The 26,522-nt window shown below is 44.9% G+C and overlaps 1 protein-coding gene across 4 annotated transcripts in view; it reads left to right on the forward strand.

Moving 5' to 3' along the window:
* The first annotated feature begins 351 nt into the window (after nt 1-351).
* The window catches only part of LOC139227831 (probable E3 ubiquitin-protein ligase makorin-1), a 50,638-nt gene continuing 24,467 nt past the window's right edge, over nt 352-26,522 (forward strand). Inside the window, exons 1-4 of one of the 4 annotated variants that reach the window (XM_070858905.1) lie at nt 352-538; nt 14,149-14,272; nt 25,175-25,303; nt 26,017-26,441. In XM_070858905.1, the coding sequence (XP_070715006.1) occupies nt 25,236-25,303; nt 26,017-26,441 (493 nt within the window). In that variant the 5' untranslated portion in view covers nt 352-538; nt 14,149-14,272; nt 25,175-25,235. The remainder of the gene's footprint in view (nt 539-14,148; nt 14,273-25,174; nt 25,304-26,016; nt 26,442-26,522) is intronic. The other 3 variants (XM_070858904.1, XM_070858903.1, XM_070858902.1) reach the window with 3 other exon arrangements.

The raw sequence follows: 26,522 nt of genomic DNA on the forward strand, positions 1-26,522 counted from the left end.
CAGTGCTTCAATGTTGGGGATGTTAGCCTGGACGAGGACGTTAACGTTGGTGCGTCTGTCCCCCCAGGGGATTTGTAGAATTTTGCGGAGACATCATTGGTGGTATTTCTCCAGCGACTTGAGGTGTCTGCTGTACATGATCCATGTTTCACCCTTCCACAGGTGAATCAATAGTGGTTCCTTGATGCAAAGCAACTCTTCGCGCACAATCACCATTTCAATCTGGCGGGGTCTTGGCATCATCGTCGAGATTCACTCTGATTGGCTGATGTGTGAACCTATTAAAAGCGCGAAGGCGGTAAATTGGGTGATAGTCGCAGCTGATTGGTGAATTATAAAAGATCACACGGAGGAGGGGGTCTGTCATGTAGTGATAAGTGGCTCTTGGCGAAGTAAGTCGGCTCGGGCCTTGGGCCTGGGAGTGGGGCCACGGGACGCTGACTAACAAAGTGGAAAGGAAGAGGAGAAAGAAACGGCAGAATGGCGGAGGGATGGTCAGAAAGTGTTCCGCGTCGAAGGCGCATTTTGTGCAGGTGAGGTGAGGGAAGCTCCGACGCTTATCTCCCCACGAGCGAGGCGAAAGGAGGGGGGAAAACTTTTTTAAAAATCCTTCCGTTGGCTGAAGTAATGGCCGGAGCGCGCCTCCCCCTCCTCCTGGGCTGCCTGCGGGTATGCGGGCGCCCTTTGTGCTGGGGTCCCGGTGCAGTGGGAGGGCCAGGGCAGCTCGGACGCCTTTTCTTTCACTTGCTGCTGCACTTTTTAAGTCATAGTAGGCGGGCGGGGGATTAGCCGCTTTTTTTTTTCAGTCGGAGCTCTATTGTCCTTGATGCCCATTGCCCAACAACCCGGACCAGAAGTTGTTTACTCCATCTTGTGTTGTGTAATGTCCAGCGCTGTTTTGTGCTTATCTGTGTTTTGAAGGGGGCGTTTTTTTTTTAAAGTTCGCACTACAGACTCTTGTTTTAATCCTGTTTTTTTTTGTTGCGGGGAAAGAGAAACTCTGAATATCTTCACCTTGTGATTGTGTCAGCTGTGGCTCAGTGGGGAGCATCCTCGCCTCTGAGTCAGAAGGTCGTGGGATCAATTGCTGCTCCAGAGCCTTGAGCACAAAAATCAAGGCTGACGCTCGGGGCAGTGCTGAGGGAATACTGCACTGTTGGAGGTGCCTTTTCGGAGAAGTGTGAGGTAATATATTTGGGGCAGGCTAGCCAGGGAATCATCATCATCACAGGCAGTCCCTGGAAATCGAGGAAGACTTGCTTCCACTCTTAAAATTAGTTCTTAGGTGGTTGAACAGTCCAATACGAGAACCACAGTCCCTGTCACAGTTGGGACAGATAGTCGTTGAGGGAAGTGGTGGGTGGGACAGGTTTGCCGCATGCTCTTTCCACTGCCTGTGCTTGATTTCTGCATGCTCTCGGCGATGAGACTCTAGGTGCTCAGCGCCCTTCCGGATGCTCTTCCTCCACTTAGGGTGGTCTTTGGCCAGGGACTCCCAGGTGTCACTTAAATCCTTACTCTAAACCCAACTCTGCAAATCCCACAAGTTTGGGCCTACCTCAAGCTTCCCACCACAACACCCATCGGTGATGACTCGTGGACCTATCGATCGGGCTTCCACTTCCCTCCTCCAGCCAGGGAATACACATTAAATGGTAAGACATTGAAATGTAGAGGAATAAAGGGACTTGGAGTGCATGTCTACAGATCCCTGAAGGTAGCAGGCCAGGTGGTTAAGAAGGCATGCGGAATACTCTGCTCTCTTGGGTGGATGTAAAAATCCCATGGCACTATTTTGAAGCAAAGTAGGGGAATTACCCCAGTGTCTTGGCCCATATTTATCCCTCAATCAACATCACCAAAATAGGTTATGTGGCCATTATCACATTGTTGTTTATGGGACTTTGCTATGTGCAAATTGGCTGCTGTTTCCTACATTACAACAGTACAACTACCCTTCAAAAAAAAGTACTTAATTGACTGGTAAACACTTTGGGAAGTCTGGTGGTCGTGAATGGCACTATATAAATGCAAGTCTTTTTTTAACAACCCAAAGAATAACCAAGCGATGAGACTCTCTGTACCTCGTCGTTTGTTTCCACTGCAGAAAGGCTTCTGAGGCAAAAAGCACATTTCCTTGGAGCTGCACATTCATTTTGCCACTTATTGTGCTGGATGGTGTATTTTCCTTCGAACTAAGTAGTTTGAAGTTTAATGTCTGTTTGTTACGGGTTAGTTGGGATCAGGCTTCAGTGTTGCAACTACACTTGCAACACTACTCTCGAAGGTGGCTTTTCCCTATGCCTTTTCTTCTGTTTACAGACCACCGGTACTAAAAATTATAATTGAGGCAGTTTAAAAAAAAAAAAGTTATGCAGGTGTGATTTGAACAGATGAATTGTATCTGCACATACAATTAATTTAGACATCTGTTGCTTCTAGTTAAGCCTAGAAAGTATGTTTCATATTTCTGCCTAAGAAGTTAAATTTATGTAGTTGCAGATGTCATACAGCAGCTAAAATTACTATTTTGGTTGAGCATTCCAGGATAAGGTTCTGTAATGTCTCTTTGGTAATCAAAGTCCTATTGTGGCAAAAATTGATTTGTCATTTTTGTAACAAAAACTCATTTGAATTGTTAGAAACTGCATAGAAGGAATTATATAATCATAGAAATTTACAGCACAGAAGGAGGCCATTTCGACCCATGTCCGTGCCGGCCAACAAGAGGCCTACTCTGACTTTCCAGCTCTAGGTCCGTAGCCTTGCAGGTTACAGCACTTCAAGTGCATGTCCAAGTACTTTTTAATTGTGGTGAGGGTTTCTGCCTCAACCACTCTTTCAGGTAGTGAGTTCCAGACCCCCTCAACCCTCTGGGTGAAGATATTTCCCCTAAAAATCCCTTCGAAACCTTCTACCAATTACTTTAAATTTATGCCCTCTGGTTGTTGACCCCTCTGCTAAAGGAAATGGGCCTTTTCTATCCACTATATCTAGGCTCCTCCTCATTTTTACACGCCTCAATAAGGTCTCCCCTCTGTTCCAAGGAAAACAAACCCAGCCTATCCAATCTGTCCTCATAGCTAAGATTCTCCACTCCTGGCAACATCCTCGTAAATCTCCTCTGCACCCTCTCCAATGCAATCAAATCCTTCCTGTAATGCGGTGACCAGAACTGCACGCAGTACTCTAGCTGTGACCTAATTAGTGTTTTATACCGTTCAAGCATAACCCTCCCCTGCTCTTGTATTCTATTCCTCGGCTAATAAAGGCAAGCATTCTGTATCCCTTCTTAACCACCTTATCTACCTGGCCTGCTACCGTCAATAATCTGTGGGCATGCACTCCAAGGTCCCTTTGTTCCCCCTCCAGTTCTCAGTGTCTTACTATTTAATGTGTGTTCCCTTGTCTTGTTAGCCCTCCCCAAATGCATTACGTCTCACTTCTCTGGATTGAATAGCATTTGCCACTGTTCTGCCCACCTGACCAATTGATTGATATCTTCCTGCAGTCTGCAGCTTTCTTCATTATCAACAACAGCTGATTTTAGTATCATATGGAAACTTCTTAATCCTACCCCCTATATAAGTCTAGATCATTGATGTATACCACAAAAAGCAAGGGACCTAATACTGAGCCCTGCGGAACCCTACTGGAAACAGCCTTCCAGTCACATAATCAACCATTACCCTCTGCTTCCTGCCTTTGAGCCAATTTTGGATCCAACTTGCTACTTTGCCCTGGATCCCATGGGCTTTTACAGTCTGCCATGTGGAACCTTATCAAAAGCCTTGCTAAAATCTATATACACTACATCAAATGCACTACCCTCCTTGGTACCTGATCAAAAAATTCAATCAAGTTGGTCAGACATGACCTTCCCTTAACAGCAAATCCATGCTGGCTGTCCTTGATTGATCTGTCTTTTTCTAAATGCAGATTTATCCTGTCCTTCTTCAGAATGTTTTCAAATAATTTTCGCACCACCGAGGTTGGGCTGGCCTGTAATTACTCGGCCTACCCCTTTCTCCCTTCTTAAACAAAGGTACCACATTAGCAATCCTCTGGCACCACACCTGAAACCAGAGTGGATTGGAACATGATGGTCAGAACCTCTGCTATTTCCTCTTTTGCTTCTCTTAACAGCCTGGGATATATTTCATCCAGGCTTGGGGACTTATCCACTTTCAAAGCTGCTAAACCTCTGAATACCTCCCCTCTCACTATGCTTATTGCATCTAATATTTCAAACTTCTCCCTGATAGCAGTGTCTGCCTCGCCCCTCTCTTGTGAAAACAGAAGCAAAGTATTCATTAAGGACCCTACCCACTTCTCCGACCTCCACACACACATTACCCTCATGGTCTCTAATAGGCCCTATCCTTTCTTTAATTATCCTCTTGCTCTTAATATATTTATAAAACATCTTTTGGTTATCCTTGATTTTACTTGCCAAGAATTTTTCATGCTCTTTGCTTTCCTAATACCTGTTTTTAATTTCACCCCTGCACTTCCTATACTCTAGATTCTGCAGTATTTAGCCCTTGGTATCTGTCATAAGCCTCCCTTTTTTTTCTTTATCCTACCCTAGACATCCAGGATGCTCTAGATTTGTTAATCCCACCCTTTTTCTTTAAGGGCACATATTTGGTCTGAACCCTCTGGATCTCCTCCTTGAATGCCTCCTGCTCTGACACTGACTTATTTTCAGGTAGCTGTTTCCAGTCCACTGGCTAAATCACCTCTCAGCTTGGCAAGATTGGCTTTTCCCCAATCTAGAACTTTTATTCCTGGTCTATCCTTGTCTTTTTCCATAACTACCTTAAATCTAACTGAATTATGGGGCTCAAGTATTGGCCTGAGTTGCTCTTTTTTTTTTTTTGGAGCAGCTAGTTTAGAATGGAGCATCTTACAAATTGCAATTCTCGGCATTTAGTTTGTTTTTTCATAAGGGGGCGTGTCCAGTCACTTACACCTATTTTGCAAATTTAGGCAGCGAAAAATTACTCCAAACTAACTTAGAATGGAGTACGTGTAGATTTTTATACGCTCAGAAAAACCTTGCTTACACTTATAAATCAGGCATCGGGTACGAGAGATGGGGGGGTGGGGAGGGAAGTTTACAAACATTGAATACTTCACTTTTACACACAGCCATGAGGAGTGGGGGGGGAAGGGGTGTGAAGAGCGGCTGAACGGGCCGCTGCCGACGACACTTCGGGCGGGACCCACCCCCAGCGAGATGCCGGGCGGGTGGGCCCTGCTGATGACATGGAGAAGAGGGAGGGATCTTCGCCCGGGGGGCCCATTTGGCCAGGGCTAGGGCTGGCGTGCTTCGGGCCCCTCCCACGCAGGCTCGGGGGCGAGGAGCTAGTATGTGTGCGCATGTGCAAAGGTCCCGGCACTGTTTTCCGTGCCTGGACCTGGCTCTGCCCCGACCCCTTGTGCTGCGCCACGCCGAGCACGAAGATGTCCTGAGGAGACTGGAGAATCACAAGGTAAGTTTTCGGCGCCCTTTTTATTCCAGAAAGTCGGCGCACCTTATGGAGGTGCGCCAATTATACAGAGGGTGGAAACTTGGGCCCATGGTCACTCGCACCTAAATGCTCTTCCACTGATGCCCCTTCTATCTGCTCAGCTTCATTCCCTAAAACTAAATCCAGAACTGCCCTCTCCCATGTTGGGCTTGCTACATACTGGCTAAAGTTCTCATGAATGCATTTTAGGAATCCCGCACCCTCTATAGCCTTCACACTAATTAATGCACAAAGCAGTTTGACTGCTACAAAAGCAAAATACTGGGGAGGCTGGAATCCGGAATAAAAACTGAAAATGCTGGAAATCTCAGCGGATTGGGCAGCATCTGGAGAGAAAGCAGTTAACGTTTTGGGTCAGCAGCCCTTCATCAGAAAAAAGAAAAGGCTCGGGTGGCGGGAGGTAAGAGAAAAGAGCCAAATATTGGCAGCGGTTACGATCTGAAATTGTTGAACTCGATGTTGAGTCCAGAAGGCTGTCAACTGCCTAAACGAAAGATGAGGTACTGTTCCTTGAGCTTCGTTGGAACAGTGTAGGAGTGAGAGTGGCGTGAAGAATTAGTGTCACACTTCCGGACTGAACGGAGGTGCTCAGCAAAGCGGTCACCCAATCTATGCTTGGTCTCCCCAATGTAGAGGAGACTACATTGTGAGCAGCAAATACAGTATACTAAATTGAAAATACAAGTAAATTGTTGTTTCACCTGGAAGGAGTATTTGGGGCCCTGGACATTGGGAAGGGAGGAGGTAAAAGGTCAAGTGTTGTATCTCTTGCGATTGCATGGAAAGATGCTAAGGGGATGGGATGCTGTGGGTGACTGCAGAATGGACCAGGGTGTCGTGGAGGGAGCGGTCCCTTCGGAATGCGGGGAGGGGAGAGGACGATGTGGTGGTTGGTAGGATCACGCTGAAGGTGGCAGAAATGGCGGAGGCTCACCTGTTAAATGTGGAGGCTGGTGGGGTGAAAGATGAGGACAAGGGGAACCCTGTCATGGTTGAGGGAAGGGAAAAGGTGAGAGCAGAGGTGCGGAAAATGGAAGACACGGTCAAGGGTCAAGTTAACGATGGTGCAGTTGACTGAGTCGGAAGGTTGTGGGTTCAAGTCCCACTCCAGCGACTTGAACACAAATCTAGGCTAACATTCCAGTGCATAGGGTTGGGGGCGTAATATATTGGCACGGATAGAGGATTAGCTATCTAACAGAAAACGGAGTCGGGAAAGTGGGTCACTTTCCAGTTGGCAAATATTAACTAGTGGGGTGCTGCAGGAATCTGTGCTGGGGCCTCAACTATTTATTTACAATCTACATTAATGACTTGGATGAAGGGACCGAGTGTAATGTAGCCAAGTTTGCTGATGATACAAAGATGGATGGGAAGGCAAATTGTGAGGAGGACACACAAAATCTGTAAAGGGATATAGACAGGCTAACTGGTCCAAAGTTGGCAAATGGAGTATAATGTGGGAAAATGTGAGGTTATCCACTTTGACAAAGATTAGAAAAGCAAATTATTTTTTAAATGCCCTCCTGCTGCACAGGAGGGCAGGAAAAAGAGTGGGAGAGCGATAGTGATAGGGGATTCAATGGTAAGGGGAATTGATAGGCGTTTCTGCGGCCGCAACCGAGACTCCAGGAGGGTATGTTGCCTCCCTGGTGCAAGGGTCAAGGATGTCTCGGAGCGGGTGCAGGACATTCTGAAAAGGGAGGGTGAACAGCCAGTTCTCGTGGTGCACATTGGTACCAACGATATAGGTTTTTAAAAAAAAAGGGATGAGGTCCTACGAGATGAATTTAAGGAGCTAAATTAAAACGTAGGACCTCAAAAGTAGTAATCTCAGGATTGCTACCAGTGCCATGAGCTAGTCAGAGTAGGAATCGCAGGATAGCTCAGATGAATACATGGCTTGAGCAGTGGTGCAGCAGGGAGGGATTCAAATTCCTGGGGCATTGCAACTGGTTCTGGGGGAGGTGGGACCAGTACAGACCGGACGGTCTGTACCTGGGCAGGACCGGAACCAATGTCCTAGGGGGAGTGTTTGCTAGTGCTGTTGGGGAGGAGTTAAACCAATATGGCAGGGGGATGGGAACCAATGCAGGGAGACAAAAGCAAAAGACAGAAAGGAGATGAGTAAAAGTGGAGGGCAGAGAAACCCAAAGCAAAAAAAAAAGGGCCACTGTACAGCAAAATTCTAAAGGGTCAAAGTGTAATTAAAAAGGCAAGCATGAAAGCTCGGTGCCTCAATGCAAGGAGTATTCGGAACCCAGGAGAGGGCTCTGAGCTAGTTGGTGGGTGAGAGCTCAGATGAACAGGACCCCCAAGAAAGAATGCAAAAGGCAGGAGGTAACAGAGCAGAGTAGCACTGGGGTAAGTGTAAACCACAAGGTGATAGGAAAGGACAATATGTATGAAATATAAAGGGGCTGCAGGAGGGGTTAAAACTAAAAATCATGGTTTAAAAACTAGTATTAAAACACTCCACCTAAACGCACGCAGCATTCGAAATAAAGTAAATGAGTTGATGGCACAAATCATTACAAATGGGTATGATTTTGTGGCCATTACAGAAACGTGGTTGCAGGGGGGGCCAAGACTGGGAATTAAACATACAGGGGTATCTGACAATTCGGAAAGATAGACAAGAAGGGAAAGGAGATGGGGTAGCTCTGTTAATAAAGGATGATATCCGGGCAGTTGGTGAGAGATGATATTGGCTCTAATGAACAAAATGTTGAATCATTGTGGGTGGAGATTTGAGATAGTAAGGGGAAAAAGTCACCGGTGGGCATAGTTTATAGGCCCCCAAATAATAACTTCACGGTGGGGCAGACAATAATCAAGGGAATAATGGAGGCATGTGAAAAAGGAATGGCAGTAATCATGGGGGATTTTAACCTACATATCGATTGGTCAGATCAAATCGCACAGGGTAGCCTTGAGGAAGAATTCATAGAATGCATGTGGGATTGTTTCTTAGAACAGTATGTTACAGAACCTACAAGGGAGCAAGCTATCTTAGATCTGGTCCTGTGTAATGAGACAGGAATAATAAACGATCTCCTAGTAAAAGATCCTCTCGGAATGAGTGATCACAGTATGGTTGAATTTGTAATACAGATTGAGGGTGAGGAAGTAGTGTCTCAAATGAGTGTACTATGCTTAAACAAAGGGGACTACAGTGGAATGAGAGCAGAGTTGGCTAAAATAGACTGGAAACACAGACTAAATGGTGGCACAATTAAGGAACAGTGGAGGACTTTTAAGGAGTTCTTTCATAGTGCTCAACAAAAATATATTCCAGTGAAAAAGAAGGGCGGTAAGAGAAGTGATAACCAGCCATGGATAACCAAGGAAATAAAAGAGTATCAAATTAAAAACCAATGCATACAAGGTGGCCAAGGTTCGTGGGGAAACTAGAAGATTGGGAAAATTTTAAACAACAGCAAAGAATGACTAAGAAAGGAAAGATAGATTACGAAAGTAAAGTTGTGCAAAACATAAAAACAGATAGTAAAAGCTTTTATCGATATATATAAAATGGAAAAGTATGACTAAAGTAAATGTTGGTCCCTTAGAAGATGAGAAGGGGGATTTAATAATGGGAAATGGCTGAGACCTTAAACAATTATTTTGCTTCGGTCTTCAGTGGAAGTCACAAAAAACATGCCAAAAATTGCTGGTCACAGGAATGTGGGAAGGGAGGACCTTGAGACAATCACTATCACTAGGGGGGTAGTGCTGGATAGGCTAATGGGACTCGAGGTAGAAAAGTCCCCAAGTCCCGATGAAATGCATCCCAGGATATTAAGAGATGGCGGAAGTTATAGCAGATGCATTCGTTATAATCTACCAAAATTCTCTGGACTCTAGGGAGCTACCAGCGGATTGGAAAGCAGCTAATGTAAAGCCTCTTTTTTTTTAAAAAAAGGGGGCAGACAAAAGGCAGGTAACTATAGGCCGGTTAGTTTAACATCTGTAGTGGGGAAAATGCTTCAAAATACGGGGGAGCCAATTTGAAACCGAGTTGAGAAGGAATAATTTCTTTGAGGCGTTTTGAATCTGTGGAATTCTCTGCCCAATGAAGCAGTTGAGGCTAGCTCATTGAATGTATTCAAATCACAGATAGATTTTTAACCAATAAGGGAATTAAGGGTTACGGGGAGCGGACGGGTAAGTGGAGCTGAGTCCACGGCCAGATCAGTCATGATCTTGTTGAATGGCGGAGCAGGCTCGAGGGGCTAGATGGCCTACTCCTGTTCCTAATTCTTATATTATGTTCTTATGTAAATAAAAAAAATGCTGCAGTACAGGGGGACCTGGGTGTCCTTGTGCATGAAACACGGTTATTATGCAGGTACAGCAAGTAATCAGGAAGGTAAATGGAATGTTGGCCTTTATTGCAAGGGGGCTGGAGTATAAAAGCAGCGTCCTGCTACAACAGTACAGGGTATTGGTGAGGCCGTACCTAGTGTACTGCGTACAATTTTGGTCTCTGTATTTAAGGAAGGATATACTTGCATTGGTGGCAGTTCACCTAGGTTGATTCTGGAGATGAGTGGGTTGACTTATGAAGATAGGTTGGGCCTCTATTCATTGGAGTTCAGGAGAATGAGGGGTGATCTTATTGAAACATATATAATGAGAGATGATCTCATTGAGATATATAAGATAATGAAGTGGCTTGACAAGGTGGATGAAGTGAGGATATTTCTACTTGTGGGGGAAACTAGAATGGGGGAGGGGGGGCATAGTCTCAGATTAAGGGGCTGCCCACTTCAAACTGAGTTGAGGAGGAATTTCTTACGGTTGTAAATCTATGGAATTCTCTGTCCCAGAGAGCTGTGGAGGCTGGGGACATTGAATATATTTAAGGCGGAAATGGTCAGATTTGAGCGATAAAGGTTATGGGGAATGGACAGGGAAGTGGGGGGCAGGGGTTGCAGAACTGATTAAAGAAAATATTAGTGGTGAGGAGGGATGATATGTTAGTGATCATCAAATGAGGCCTTGTGGGTCGAATTGAAAAATAAAAAAGGGGCGATCACACTACTGGGCGTGTATTATAGACCCCCAAACAGTGGGAGGGAGGTAGAGGAGCAAATATGTAGGTAAATTGCTGTGAAGTCCAAAAACCATAGGGTAGTAATAGGGGATTTTAACTATCCAAATATTGATCGGGACAAATTTAGTGTGAAGGGTATAGAGGGTGCGGAATTCTTGAGATGCATTCAAGAGCACTTTTTAGTCAGTATGTAGCAAGCCCAACACGAGAGGGGGCGGTCTTGGATTTAGTTTTGGGGAATGAAGTTGGGTAGGCTGATGGGGGTATTAGTGGGAAAGCACTTGGGTGCCAGTAACCATAACTCAGTCAGATTCAAGTTGGTTATGGATAAGGACAAGGATAGACCTGGAATAAAAGTTCCGAATTGAGGAAAAGCTAATTTTGCTAGTTTTGAGGAGTGATTTGGCCATGGTGGACTGGAAACAGCTACTTGTGGGTAAATCACTGTCGGAACAGTGGGAAGCATTTAAGGAGAAGATCCGGAAGGCTCAGGCTAAACATGTGCCCTTAAAGAAAAAGACTGGGAAAAATAATAGAACCCCCTGGATGTCTAGGGACTTGCTGGGGAGGATTAAGGAAAAAAAGGATGCTTATGTCATATATCAATGGCTAAATACTATAGAATTTTTAGAGGAATATAGAAAGTTAAGAGGCAAAATTAAAAAGGATATTAGGAATGCTAAGACAGAGCATGAGAGATTCTTGGCCAGTAAAATTAAGGGAAACCCCAAGATGTTCTATAAATATATTAAGAGCAAGAGGGTAACTAAAGAAAGGGTAGGGTCTGTTAGAGACCATGAGGGTAATCTTTGTGTGGAGGTGGAAGATGTTGGGAGGGTTCTTAACCAATACTTTGCATCTGTTTTCACAAAGGAAAGGGGCAATGCAAATACTGTTATTGAGGAGGAATGTGATATTCTGGATGAAATAAATAGAGAGAGGAAGTATTAAGGAGCTTAGCAGCTTTGAAAGTAGATAAGTCCCCAGGCCTGGATGAAATGCATCCCAGGCTGTTGAGTGAAGTAAAAGAGGAAATAGCAGAGGCCTTGACCATCATTTTCCAGTCCTCTTTGGATCTGGGCATGGTGCTGGAGGACTGCTAATGTAATACCCTTGTTTAAGAAGGGAGAAAGGGATAGGCTGAGTAATTACAGGCCTGTCAGCCTAACTTCAGTGGTGGGAAAATTATTGGAAAAAAATCCTGAAAGACAGGATAAATCTGCATTTGGAAAGGCAAGGATTAATTGAGAACAATTAGGGATTTGTTAAGGGAAAATCGTGTCTGACTAACCTGTGGAGGTAACCAAGAGGGTCGATGAGAGTAGTGCGTACAATGTAGTATATATGGACTTTAGCAAAGCTTTTGATAAGGTCTCGCATGGTAGACTGGTCATGAAGATTAAAGCCCATAGGATACAGGGCAAAGTGTCAAGTTGGATCCAAAATTGGCTTGGAGGTAGGAAGCAAAGGATAATGATTGATGGATGTTTTTGTGACTGGAAGGATGTTTTCAGTGGGGTTCTGCAGGGCTCAGTACTGGGACCCTTGCTTATTGTGGTATATATCAATGATTTGGATTTGAATATAGGGACTATGATTAAGAAGTTTGCAGATGACATTTAAAATTGGCTGTGTGGTATGAGGAGGAAAGTCATGGGCTGCAGGAGGATTTTAATCTACTGGTTAGGTGTGCAGAGCAGCGGCAAATGGAATTTAATTCGGAGAAGTGAGAGTTGATGCACTTTGGGAAGGCTAATAAGGAAAGGGTATACACATTAAGCGGTGGGCCACTTAATAGTGTAGATGAACAAAGGGACCTTGGAGTGCTTGTCCACAGATCCCTGAAAGTAGCAGGCCAGGTGGTTAAGAAGGCATACGGAATGCTTGCCTTTATTGGCCGAGGCTTAGAATATAAGAGCAGGGAGGTTATGCTTAAATTGTATAATACTTTGGTTAGGCCACAGCTGGAGTTCTGGTCGCTGGGTTGCACTAGAGGGTGCAGAGTAGATTTACTAGGATGCTGCCTGGAATGGCTGGGTTTGTTCTCATTGAAACAGAGGAGGTTGAGAGGAGACCTCATTGAGGTGTACAAAATATTGAGGTGCCTGGAGATAGTGGATAGTAAGGGCCTATTTCCATTGGTGGAGGGATCTATTATGAGGGGGGGGGGGTATAGTTTTAAAGTGGTTGGTGGAAGGTTTTGAGGTGGGGGCTTCATGCAGAGGGTTGTGGGGATCTGGAACTTGCTGACTGGAAGAGTGGTGGATGCAGAAACCCTCACCACTTAAGAGATGGTTGGATGGGCACTTAAAGTGCAGCAGCCTGCAGGGTTACAGACCTAGACCTAGAACTGGTAATTGGGATTAGACTGGATGTCCTTTTGTTGGATGGAGCAGATATAATAAGTACTGCAGAGAAAGAATATGGCCAGCGTGATCTCCTGGACTAGTTTCAATCGCCTGGATGGGTCAGAGAAGAATTTTCCCAGATTTTTTCTCCATAAATTGGCCTGGATTTTTATCTGTTTTTTTGCCTCTTCCAGGAGACCACATCATATAGAATGTTTTAGTATAAGGGGTGTTGCTATTGTGGTCAGGCAGATTGGTTGGGCTGGGTGCTCTTTGCCTTTCTGTCATTGTACATGGGTTTGTATGTAATCTTTAGGGCTGCTAACCAAGGGCTGTGTGGCTCTTTGTCGGCCGGCGCAGACACGATGGGCTGGAATGGTCTGCAAATTTCTGTGTTTTTATGGAGTTGAATCCGATTAAAAGGCGGAGCAGCCTTGAGGAGCCAAATAGTCTCCTGCTTTGAGTTCTTGTGTTATGTGCTGAGGGAGCGCTGCACTGTTGGAGGTGTTGTCTTTGGGATGAGATATTTAAGCGAGACCTATCTGCTTTCTTGGTGGATGTAAACGATCCCATGGCATTGAAGAGCAGGGGAGTTATCCCCAGTGTCCTGGCCAATACTTATCCCTCAACCTACATCACTAAAACAGATTAGCTGGTCATTATCACATTGCTGTTTGTGGGAGCCTGTGTGAATGTATGTGGCAGAATCATGAAAGGGTTAATAAAATGGTTCTAGGAATCAATAAGAAAATAAGAATAGACAGACTTGGTTTCCTGTGAGAAAGTAGTGGACAAAGTAGCTTGTGTGACCATCACTGATAAACAAGGGTTTATGGCCATGACTTGATAAGGTGCACATTTGCTTCGTGTGATTTAAGCCAAGCTATCCTAACACGTAGGAGGTTTTGGTGTCCCTGAGCAATTCTGCTTGTTGCAATTCCGCTCGTAAAAGCATAAAGTGTTCTAAAGATAAACAGGCTGTCAATTCATGAAGCCCTAGTAACACACTGTGATTGATGAAGCAGGCCATACCTCCTTCGGTTTGTAAGAATAAAAGGGATGCGTCTGTGAGGATAGGCAGACCTTTTGTCTGCCTGCCCCGGAATCTGTAGACTCTGTGCTGGCAGTTTGGTAGCCGGTCCGAAGCTGCTTCAATAAAGACGTAAAGATTGAAGGTATCTGACTCGATTATTGTCGAATGCAGCTGACCACCCGAACTAGGACTTAACATTTGGTGTCAGAAGTGGGATCCCAAAAACTCTCGATTGGAAGTGGCTGAATCATTGATATCCTACAGACGGGACGCGGCAGAGGAAATGGGCCCCAAAGTGAGTATATTTAGTTAAATTGCCACTTTGTTTTCCTCCTGTCGTAAGTTCTGGTCGCGGATCTTTCACCACTGTTCAATTAATTGTTGACGGGATCGCCCGTGGTCAGTTGTCAGATTACCCCAGGAAAAGATAGATTTGGAATTGTCCACGATGGTGGTCCATTAAAGTTACGAAGGAATAGATTTGGAATTTTCCATGATGGTGGTCCGTTAAAATGACGAAGGAGTAGGTTGATCTGGAAATTGTCTACCACAAGTAGTCTGTCAAATGTTAAAACAGTAAGGAATAAAGAGAAAAGGAAGTTGTGGGTGCACATCACGGTGGTGGGTTAAAAGATAACTGATTTGAAATTGTCTCACTTAATGAGTCCGTCAAAACATTGAATACCTAGGTTACGATAAGTTATATCATGGGTAATATACTTGATACAACGACAGGCTCAAGTAGCGTTTTACAGAGGTTGTGTGATAAACACCCAGATAAAAACGAGCAACTCAGACAATTGTCGGGAGGTTTGAATCAGAAATTAGGTTCAGACATATGGCCATTAGGGGGTTCAAGTGATTTAGAAACAATTAAACATGCCCAAGAATTAATTTGGAAAAGGGGAATCGGGAAAAAGAGTAAGAAATTGATTGAAATTTGGCGCCAACATTGTCAGGATGAAAAAGATAAGAATATTCTGGCGAGTTGGCAGGAGAATGCTCTAGGCAGGAATTAAATTAACCGATGCGGGAATCCCTAAGTCATTGGAAATTTAAAGAAAGGAATGTGCACAGGAAAAGAGAAATAGAACAAACAAGGAATCTTTAACTGAACTACGTAGTTCAATGGCTGGTCTTGGCATGCAAGGGGCTGACGAGGACAATGAATGGGATAATTGGAATATGACTCCAGGGGCTCCCCTGCCTCGTCCGATGGCACAACCTGATAATGCCTTGGCTGACGCGGCTGTGGCAGTAAATGTGCCGGTGCCAAATTTACAGACGAACGGAGTTCTACCACCCCGTTACCCCGGTCCTAATGTCCCAACACCGGGCGCCACTGCTGCTGCAACACTCATTTATCCCAGTTTAGACAATGTGTCTAATATAGAACGACAGTCTCGGGGAACTAAGTCTGACTATGAGGTTTTCTGTCGATCCGTTGCAGAGGGGATTAGAAGCCAGGTTCAAAGACGGCGTCAACTTGAATAGGAAATAGGGAGATTACAACAGCTTGAAAGAAATCAACGACGTAGTGGTAAAGGGGAAATCAACCCCTTCGGATGAGGATGATGTGATAGTGTCAGGGTCAGATACTGGGACAGATTAACCAGCGCCCCGAATAAAAATTACCTGTCCTCAACAGTTCATTGAATTTTTGTCACGAACCATCAGAGTCTATCAAGCAGACTCAAGGGACCTTTGGTCTCTGGTACAACAGGTACTTACTGGTCCTGAATGGACTAGATTTAAGGAAGCCTTAACACATCAAACTCACGAAGCCTTAGAAGCAGCGAAGGAGATTTCACGCTGTCACCAGAGGCGACAGATGCCTTCCAACAGTTAAGGCTTTGCCTTACACAAGCACCAGCCTTGGGAAGACCCCTCTACGATCGCCCGTTCCAGTTATATTGTACTGTTCTCCAAGAATGCGCTACTTCGGTTCTGACTCGGAAGCATGGAGATAGACACCGACCAGTTGCATATTTTTCCTCAAAATTAGACCCTGTCACCCTTGGATATCCCCACTGTACACTGATTCTGGCTGCCATTTATGATAGCTTGCAATCCGCTGCTAATATGACTCTGCAGCAAGAGATTGTGGTCTATAGCTCCCACGCCATAGTAGCCTTGCTCGGCCAACTTCAAACTCAGCACTTGACCTCAGCCCAACAGAACAGATATGAGATCTACCTCCTTAATAATCCACACCACACCTCACCTTCAGACACTGTACCACGCTAAACCTGGCAACTTTCATTGAAAGTCCACCTCTTGTTATTGAGAAGCCGGATCATGACTGTCTGCACTCAGTCCTCGAGGACACGAGCCCTCGCTCAGACCTTTCAGATACCCCTCTGTTAAACCCTGATCTTGTTATGTTCACTGATGGCAGTTCCTCCATCAACAAAGAAGGAACGACTCTCGAGTCTGGAGCCTTCCAGGTCCCCCTTTCCGCTCAGCAAACAGAACTTTTTGCCCTCACCGTGCGTGTATTTTAGGAGAGGATCTCCGAGTCAATATCTACACTGACTCCCATTACGCCTTTGGGGTTGTCCACGACTTCGGCCAGCTCTGGAAAAACTGAGGATTCCTAACTTCAACCGGTATGCCAATCTCGAACCAAGTGCTTGTGTCTGACCTATTACTTGCTCTTCTGCTCCCTCGATAAATCGCTGTTATTAAATGTTCCGCTCATACTGCCGGTTCCTCTCCAATTGACATCGGAAACCGCCGTGCTGACGAGGCGGCTAAGTGTGCTGCAAGGAGTCAGCAGATTGTTGTGCCCCGAATGATGAGGCAGACGTCCAGCTCTAAACCGAGCTTGTCGGCCCCTGAAAAGCCAATGCCAACCATCGAAGAAGTACTTCGCCTACAGGAGAACGCTCCTGCTGTACAAAAACAACTTTGGAACGATCATGATTGTAAATATGATACTGCCTCCGGGTTGTGGATCACACCTGCTGGTCAAATTTGTATGTCTGATGAATTAGCCCTTTGGGTAATTGAATGTGTTCATTATGCCACGCATTGTGGAGCAAAAGCCACTAGTGACCTGCTCCTCCAGACATGGTGGCATCCTAGCCTCCAAATGTTTGCGCAGAATATTATTTCTCGTTGTCTTACATGCCAACACCATAATCCTGGAGGGGGGGGTACCATGTTTATTAGGTAAAACACCCTTGCCAGCCGGACCCTTCGAGACTTTGCAGATGGACTATATAGAATTGCCACGCTGTCAGTGTTATAAATATGTGTTGGTTATTGTTGTTTTTAGTAAATGGATTGAAGCTTATCCTACTCCGGATAATAGAGCCTGTACTGTTGTTAAGATATTGCTGAAGGAAATTATCCCTCGCTTTGGGGTTCCCGGTCGTCTTGGCTCAGATAACGGACCCCATTTCATTGCAGCTGTAAACAAGGAATTGTGCCAACAGTTAGGGATACATCAACAACTCTATTGTGCCTATCGCCCCCAGGCGGCAGGTCTGATCGAGCGAACCAACCAGACTCTTAAAACCAAGTTAGCTAAATTGACACCTCAAACAGGGTCGACTTGGTTAAAATTGTTACCTGTAGCTCTTTTTCAGATTCGCTCCACCCCCGCAGGGTCGACGCGTCTCACCCCGGCCGAGATTGTGTACGGCAGACCTCTTGGGACCACCATTCCCCAGTTGCCGTCCACTTTCATCACATGACTGAGGAGATGACTGCCTATGTGTTAGCCCTAACTAAGGCATTGCGAGCCTCTCATTCACAGGTTCGCGCCGCTTATGATGACCGTCCCTCTTCTCACGGATCATCCCCTATCGAGCCCGGATCCTTCGTCCTCATCAAAAATTGGACGCGACGTCATCTCCAGCCCCGATGGGATGGTCCATTTCAGGTCTTACTCCCCACCCCCACCGCTGTAAAGGTGGAAGGTAGAGACGCGTGAGTGCACATGCATCATTGCAAATTGATTACCGGCGGTAATCAAAAGGGGGGAGTGGAGATAGACGTGGACTAATAATTGAAGTGCCATAATACGTTCGTTCCTGTCGTTCCGTAACCGTTTTAGCCATAATTTTAAGCCATAATTTTAATTAATTATCATATGATTGTTCTGCTTTTAGGTATTTAGACATAACATGAGTCCTTGGTAGCCACGATAGTAACATGACGGTTTGCAAGCCCCTTTGTCTTTCAGGATTGAAAGAATGCACGGAACCCTGCTGCTAGGAGTCGTGATCCTGCTGATAACAGTAACAAAAACAGGGGGACGACTACTCAGCTGCCCAACCGACGGCTCACGAGAGCAAATTCTCTGCCTCTGTACGGAAGATATCGTACAATGTGGAACCAGGACACCAGACAATTTCGAATCATGGACCATGACTAAAATAAAATCCCGTACGGGTATACTCTCACAGGTTGATCGACAGGTGACTCTACAGGGCAAAGACCGATGGAATTTGCCATGCCGGTTCAGGGAATGTGAGATGGACTTTGTTTGCCCTGACCAACCTGAAGATGACTTAGTTGATTCAAAGGACCAATCCCTGGAATCAGTAACAAGGCAAAGGAGGAAAAGGAATGTGCAAGGGCAACTGGGGAACGATCATAATATATTCCTGAGGACTCATAAGATCTTATTCGTGCCAGAGTCGGTTGTATGCTACCCTGTTATGTCGGTCACCGAATTGTTTACCCCAACCCCGGTTATGGATCCCAGTCTTTACATACGAGGATACAATGATACCCCGCCCGCCGAAAACATTACCTTCACATATTCCGATGGCTGAGGCACCCCAGCCACCTGCCTAAACACCACAGGGTCTGGGAAGGATGGGTACCAAGAGTGTTGGAATGGTACAGGATTCGGGTGCGCAAAAGTGGACGTGCCCATTAACCAGATTTGTCTTACAAAGCAGTCCAATTATTCATGTCTTCACGACTCAAACATGGGCATCACCTCTTGCCAGAGTGTGGATACCTGTGTAGAAGTAAGACAAGGGACCCAAATGACCTGCAGTGCCCTATACCACAGCCAAACTTTTGCTTTACGCCACTACGACCTGTCATGATTGGGCAAGCGCATATCACCCATCCCACATCTAACCGAAGTATTACGAGAGTTGAGGCTCAGTGGGTCAATCCGTAAAGCTCTACCACCAACTGCAAACTAAAATCAAAGTACTGGAAGAAGATATCGATGTAGACTTACAAAGTCAGAGTTGCTGGAGAAAGGTCTGGGATTGGGGAATAAATGTGAACATCCATCCTTGGATTCGTATAATTTCACACATACTGGTCGGGACAAAATTGATCTTGGCAATAACATGGGGCATAATTTGATCTAGGCAACCGGGACTCCTGAAACCACATGACTAGCCAGCACGTTGAGGCAGGGAGTACCGGGCCGTGCACAAAATTGAGAGTAAAGATTTATGAATGAGAATTTATCATGAAATGATAAAAGGGGGGAATGTGAATGTATGTGGAAGAATCATGAAAGGGTTAATAAAATGGTTCTAGGAATCAATAAGAAAATAACAGACAGACTTGGTTTTCCGTGAGAAAGTAGTGGACAAAGTAGCTTGTGTGACCATCACTGATAAACAAGGGTTTATGGCCATGACTTGATAAGGTGCACATTTGCTTCGCGTGATTAAGCCAAGCTATCCTAACACGTAGGAGGTTTTGGTGTCCCTGAGCAATTCTGCTTGTTGCAATTCCGCTCGTAAAAGCATAGTGTTCTAAAGATAAACAGGCTGTCAATTCATGAAGCCCTAGTAACACACTGTGATTGATGAAGCAGGCCATACCTCCTTCGGTTTGTAAGAATAAAAGGGATGCGTCTGTGAGGATAGGCAGACCTTTTGTCTGCCTGCCCCGGAATCTGTAGACTCTGCTGGCAGTTTGGTAACCGGTCCGAAGCTGCTTCAATAAAGACGTAAAGATTGAAGGTATCTGACTCGATTATTGTCGAATGCAGCTGACCACCCGAACTAGGACTTAACACCTGCTGTGTGAAAATTGGCTGTTGCATTTCCTACATTACAACACTGTCTCCAAAAAAGTACTTAATTTATTGTAAAGTGCTTTGGGACGTCTGGTGGTTGTGAAAGGCACTAATATATATTATTTTTGAATATACCGGTCAATAACTGCTGATCTGAAGTGATTGAGATGCAATTACCTTTGCTTCTGTTTCAGGGTAGCTTTAAGGGTGGTTGCAAATCTCCTGAACACATGCCAAAGAATAAGCCATGGCCTGGGATAGGGACATTGCTGTTTGAGACATTCAAAGAAGTTGGCTGGTGCCCTCTGACAGACAAAGACTACATCTTTCAAGAATTATATGGGTTGCACCTCTTTAGTCCAGAAACATCACTGGTCTGGCATCAGTGCAGGTGGTGTCCATTGAAAAAAAAAATGTGTGCACGTGTTAAATGTACTTGTGATGCATTTTGGATGACAAATCTTGACAGCCTTGCCCTGGCCAGCTGGAGGTTTTACACACTGGCTGATGCTGTGGTTTGACATGCATTCCTCGCTGCCGAGGCCACCTCTCCTTGCCCGATTGGTGGCAGGCGCATATGCTCTGAAGGCTGCAGTGCCGGGCTGAGCTGACATTTCCCCCCTCTTTTCCCCCACCCCCCCTGGATGAGGGGGTTGATGTGTATCTCGGTGCGAGGAAGCTGCTACTTCCACCAATCTGGCTCTGTTAGTGGCTTATACATGAACTGGCGCGAGGAGTAGGATCGTGGGTGAGGATTGGCATCTCCTTGATTTATCCTCCATTTTATCTCTGATCACTAGCTGCTTTTTTGTATGTATTTGGTTTTTTAAAGTGCTGGTGTTCATTGAGGTAAGCGGGCCGGGGAAGGGCAGGCAGCTGACTGAGGTGCCGAAGTTGGGCCTGAGTATTTTTTTTAAAACTGAGTGATTCTAGGCGACGAAATGTTGTGCAGTAGGTTTCTGCGCAGTGCATTTGCAGAATGCGTCCAGGTCGTTGGCAACTGGCGACAACGCTGCTGACCTCCAGTGGTTTGGAAAATTCTCTGATCCAGCACCAGTCAGGTTCCAAGGGTGCCGGACCAGAGAGGTCCAACCTGTATTGGAAATTCCTGTCCAGATTTAAGACCGCAAATGTTTTTGTAAAGTTTCCATGCTAGCCAATTGAGGGAAGTTGGACTAGATTGAGGTTATAGCAAGTAATTTGTTTTAATATTGATGTTTAGTGAGAAATTGAGTTGGGTGTCTCATATATATTTGAGGAACCGAGTAATACTATTTTCCTGTTTTATTATTTGCTTTTCTTATCTTGTTGGTCTGTGTCTCGATTTGGTAAGTGTACACACCCAGCCTGCTCTCGAGAGGAGTATCAAGTCATGGCTGTAAAACCTTTATTCTGTACATCAGCTATAGGAATGTGATGTGTTCCTGTGGCTAATGAATGGGTTTTTGTATGATCCTTGGGCCATATCATTTTCTTGGCAGGAGTGGTTCCCTTCCAGATCATGGGGGACATAAGTCTGCTGACAGCCTGCCTATTATGACCCAAATTAGTAGTTAAGGAGCAGATAAGAACATAAGAAATAGGAGCAGGAGTAGGTCATATGGCCTCTTGAGCCTGCTCTGCCATTTAATATGATCATGGCTGATCCGATCATGGACTCTGGTCCACTTCCCTGCCCGCTCCCCATAACTCCTTATCTCCTTACTGTTTAAGAAACTGTCTATTTCTGTCTTAAATTTATTCAATGTCCCAGCTTCCACAGCTCTCTGAGGCAGCGAATTCCACAGATTAACAACCCTCTGAGAATAAATTTCTCCTCATCTCAGTTTTAAATGGGCGGCCCCTTATTCTAAGATTGTGCCCTCTAGTTTCCCCCATCAGTGGAACCATCCTCTCTGCATTCACCTTGTCAAGTCCCCTCAATCTTATACATTTTGATTAAGATCACCCCTCATTCTTCTGAATTCCAATGAGTAGAGACCCAACCTACTCAACCTTTCTTCATAAGTCAACCCCCTCATCTCTGGTATCAACCTAGTGAACCTTCTCTGAACTGCCTCCAAAGCAAGTATATCCTTTCGTAAATATGGAAACCAAAACTGCACGCAGTGTTCCAGGTGTGGCAAAAACAGGAAGGCAGAATATTATCTGAATAGTGACAGATTAGGAAAAGGGGAGGTGCAACGAGACCTGGGTGTCATGGTGCATCAGTTATTGAAAGTTGGCATGCAGGTACAGCAGGCAGTGAAGAAGCCAAATGGCATGAAGGCCTTCATAGTGAGGATTTGCATATAGGAGCAGGGAGGTCTTGCTGCAGTTGTACAGGGCCTTGGTGAGGCCACACCATGAATATTGTACAATTTTGGTCTCCCAATCTGAGGAAGGACATTCTTGCTATTGAGGGAGTGTAACGAAGGTTCACCAGACTGATTCCCAGGATGGCAGAACTGACGTGACAGACTGGATTGACTGTAATTTAGGAGGAGAGGGGATCTCATAGAAACATGTACAATTCTGACGGGATTGGACAGGTTAGATGCAGGAAGAATGTTCCCAATGTTGAACTCCAGTACCAGGGGTCACAGTCTAAGGATAAGGGGTAAGCCATATAGGACCGAGATGAGGAGAAACTTCACCCAGAGAATTGTGAACCTGTGGAATTCTCTACCACAAAGTTGTTGAGGCCAATTCATTCGATATATTCAAAAGGGAGTTAGATGTGACCCTTGTGGCTAAAGTGATCAAGGGGAATGGAGAGAAATCCGGAACGGGGTACTGAAGTTGCATGATTAGCCATGATCATCTTGAATGGTGGTACAGGCTTGAATGGCCTACTCCTGCACCTATTTTCTATGGGCTCAAGTTTCGGCCTGAGTTGCTCCTATTTTTTTTTTTTTTTTGGAGCAATTAGTTTAGAATGGAGCATCTGAGAAATTGTAATTCTCGGCATTTAGTTTGCTCCAGTTCTAGTGAGTTAGAATAGTTTCATTTTAGAACAGTTTTTTTTCCAAAAGGGGGCATGTCCGGCCACTTATGCCTGTTTTGCAAGTTTAGGCAGTGAAAACTTGCTCCAAACTAAAACTAAGTGTAGATTTTTGTATGCTCAGAAAAACCTTGTCTACACTTGAGAAATTAGACGCAGGGAACGAAAGGGTGTGGGGGGGCGGTGGGGTGGGGGAGGGGGGGAGGGGAAGAGTTTACAAGCATTAAACACTTCACTTTTACAAATAGAGCTGCCATCAATAATAAATGATCAATAAATCAATCATGTTTTGAAAATGATTACACTCCCACACCATAACTATTTTTTGACTTAGTAAATTGGCTAATTAACTTGACTATCTCAGCCAGTTCCTCTGAATGTGCATGTTGGATTACAAGCTTACTGCTTCATGCATTGCAAAATCAGGCTGCCCCTCCTTTACCATATTGATTGCTTTTACAGAATCCTAGGTAAACTAACCAACATCTACATGCAACAGGTACGTGGAGATAAAAACTGAATAAAATACTTTTTAAAACATCCAATAACACAGCATCTTTATACCCTCAAGTGATTTTTGTATAGTTTATCAAATTATTTGAAGCTGTCTGCACAACAATGTATTTTTAGCTTTGTCATTGTAAAGCCCCAAATGGCTGAGCCACTGAGAAAGCTCATTGTAATTGCTGCTTCAGAAATTAATGCAAAAACACACAACTCCATGGGGTGGGGGAAAACAGACACAAGCCCATCCCTTTTTAAATAATCTCAACCCCAGAAACCCAGCTTTTCCCCATACCCTTCAATCATTTTCTCTCTAGAAACTTACCTTAAACTAATTTATTCCAGACTTTGTTCTTTATAGTACTCCCGGCTGAATGCGGCAGGCACTGTTTCCACAGGTCACGGCGGGGAGCCCATTCGGCCAGGGCTAGGGCCGACATTCTTCGGGTCCCTCCCACACAGCCTGCACAGATTTGGGCTGTGAGGAGCTACTGCACATGCGCACACCCTCTAGCGCGCATGTGCAGAGGTCCTGGCACTGTTTTCAGCGCCGGGTTCTGGCTCCGCCCCTGCCCTTGTGCTGCGCTATACCGAGGGCCTTCATCGTTCCAGCTGCGGGGAGAATAGTAAGGTAACTTAAGCGCAGTTTTTGTTCTTAAAAAGTCGGCGCAGCTCACGGAGATGTGCCGTTCTAAGCGTGGCGCAAACCTGGGCCCGATGTTTCACCAATACCCTGTATAACTAGCAAGACGTCCCTGCTTTTATACTCTATCCCCTTTGCAATAAAGACCAAGATTCCATTGGCTTTCCTGATCACTAGCTGTACCTGCATACTATCCTTTTGTGTTTCATGCACAAGTACCTCCAGGTCCTGCTGTACTGCAGCACTTTGCAATCTTCATTTAAATAATAACTTGCTCTTTGATTTTTTTTCTGCCAAAGTGCATGACCTCACACTTTCCAACATTATACTCAATCTGCCAAATTTTGGCCACTCACTTAGCCTGTCGATGTCCTTTTGCATGACGAGTTTTTAGGTACAGACTTGACTGGTAGTTTAAGACAGACTTGACTGATGATGAGCTCTTTAGAACCATAGAGCACGCATTGTTACCTGGTCTCAATAGCATTTTCATAAAATCTACCAGAAAAGGCCCATCAAACCCCCTCTATCTTGAGCCACATGAATCCACCGTGGATCTCCCTCGCTTCTGTTTCTATATGGCTACTATCTTAATTTTTATTAGTTCAAGGGCAGCTCTTACTAACCTTCCCTAATTGCCCAGGAGAAGGTGGTGGTGAGCTGCCCTTGAACTGATAGTCTGTGGTGAAGGTACCTGTACTCCCAGTGTTGTTCGGAAGGGATTTGCTTCTTTGTAGAGGTTTTGATACAACTGAGTAGCTTGCTAGGCCATTTCAGAGGGCTTAAAGGACATTAGTGAACCAAGTGGGTTTTTATGACCACTTTTTAAATTCCAGATTTATTTAATTAACTGCATTTAAATTCCCCAGCTGCCATGGTGGGATTTGAACTTGTGTGTCCAGATAGTTAATCCAGGCCTCTGGGTTACTCGTCCAGTAACGTAACCACTATGCTACGGTACCTGTTGATGGGATTATAAGCCTACTAACAGCTATCCTTTGGGTATCTCTGGTATGCTGATTTGAAGCATTGAAAAAACATTGTAATGTCTGTTTTCCAGGAACTTCGCCCTTGGAGCTTGCAAATGGGGACATAGCTGCTATTACTCACATGATCTGACTATGCAGAAGTCGTCCCAGATCTGTAGGCACTTTTCAAATGGATTTTGCTTCTATGGAAACCATTGCAGGTTTGTATTTGGGAAATTGTAGGAATTTATAATATGAATGCTTCTTTTTGGACTTTACATTTGTTAGAACGAATATTTGCATTTCTACAGCACCTTATTGCACCATTTGAAATACTTTGAAGTGTTTCACATAGGAAGTATTAATTTTTCTTTAGTTATTAGGTCGCAAGCCTTCCATGCTAGCAGAAAGCTTTTAAAAGGGATCATCACAGCACAGACTAACGGGCCTTTTCGTTTGTGTTGCAGTGTTATGTATTAACTACATTGTAGAAACAATCCAGCGCGATTGAGACAAAGCTGGTTTTTTTTCCTGCACAGGAATTATAACCATTCCCTTTTTTTTAAACATCTTTAGGATATCCTCCTTGTCTTTGATTTTATAAACTCTGCAGTATTCTCTTCAAACTTTTTTGGGGGGTGTGTTGCTGGGGTGAGGGGAGAAGCAGAGGATGTCGTGATGTCCTGAGGTAGTGAGAGAAGGGGCGGGGGGGTGGTGTTGTGGGGAAGTTGCATTCTCCAGCATGGATATAATTGCCACCCAAGTGTATTGGAATGGGTTGCTGGGTTCAATACAAGGGTGGTTAGCTAGGCTGGTTTATATATGTAGTTTCATAGCAATCTAGGACTTGATACCCAAGTTAATTTTCTGAAGACTTTTGTATGAGGTTGAATTAAAATGTATTAATGGACAATGTCTAAAAATATCATGCCAGATATCAACACATCAGTCCGACTGTGCGATGGTCATCCAGGAGCAGACGTGGTTCTGCTCCTGCGCTTCAGTTGACGACCGCAGAATCATCCCGGAGTTACCATGGTGTTGAATCTAGTGACCGCACTGGAGGAGGAAACAGACGTAGCTCTGCTCCTGCTATTCAGCGAATGCCGGCAGGATTTTCTCAGCCTTCCCATGCTGTAGGATGTACTGTCCACTCAACTACTGCAAAGGCTACTTGGGGTCGACGTGGTTCTGAACCTGCTGTCTCGAGTTTCCCTCACTTTGGTAGAAATACTGAGCGTTTTGGCATGCACCTGGAGGAGGAGGTCGCAGAAGATAAAGAGAATGAAACTCCTTCTAAATGCTCTGAGAGATGGGAACTTGATGCGGAATTTATGCCTCAACAGTTTCAAGAGCATGGTAGGTAATAGTGACCTTCAATAAAATGGGAGTGTTATAAATTTATTGGAACTTGCATCTCTCAAACAATAGTTGAGTTTG

The sequence above is a fragment of the Pristiophorus japonicus genome, chromosome 17 (genome assembly GCF_044704955.1).
Source record: "Pristiophorus japonicus isolate sPriJap1 chromosome 17, sPriJap1.hap1, whole genome shotgun sequence".
Lineage (NCBI taxonomy): Eukaryota > Metazoa > Chordata > Chondrichthyes > Pristiophoridae > Pristiophorus > Pristiophorus japonicus.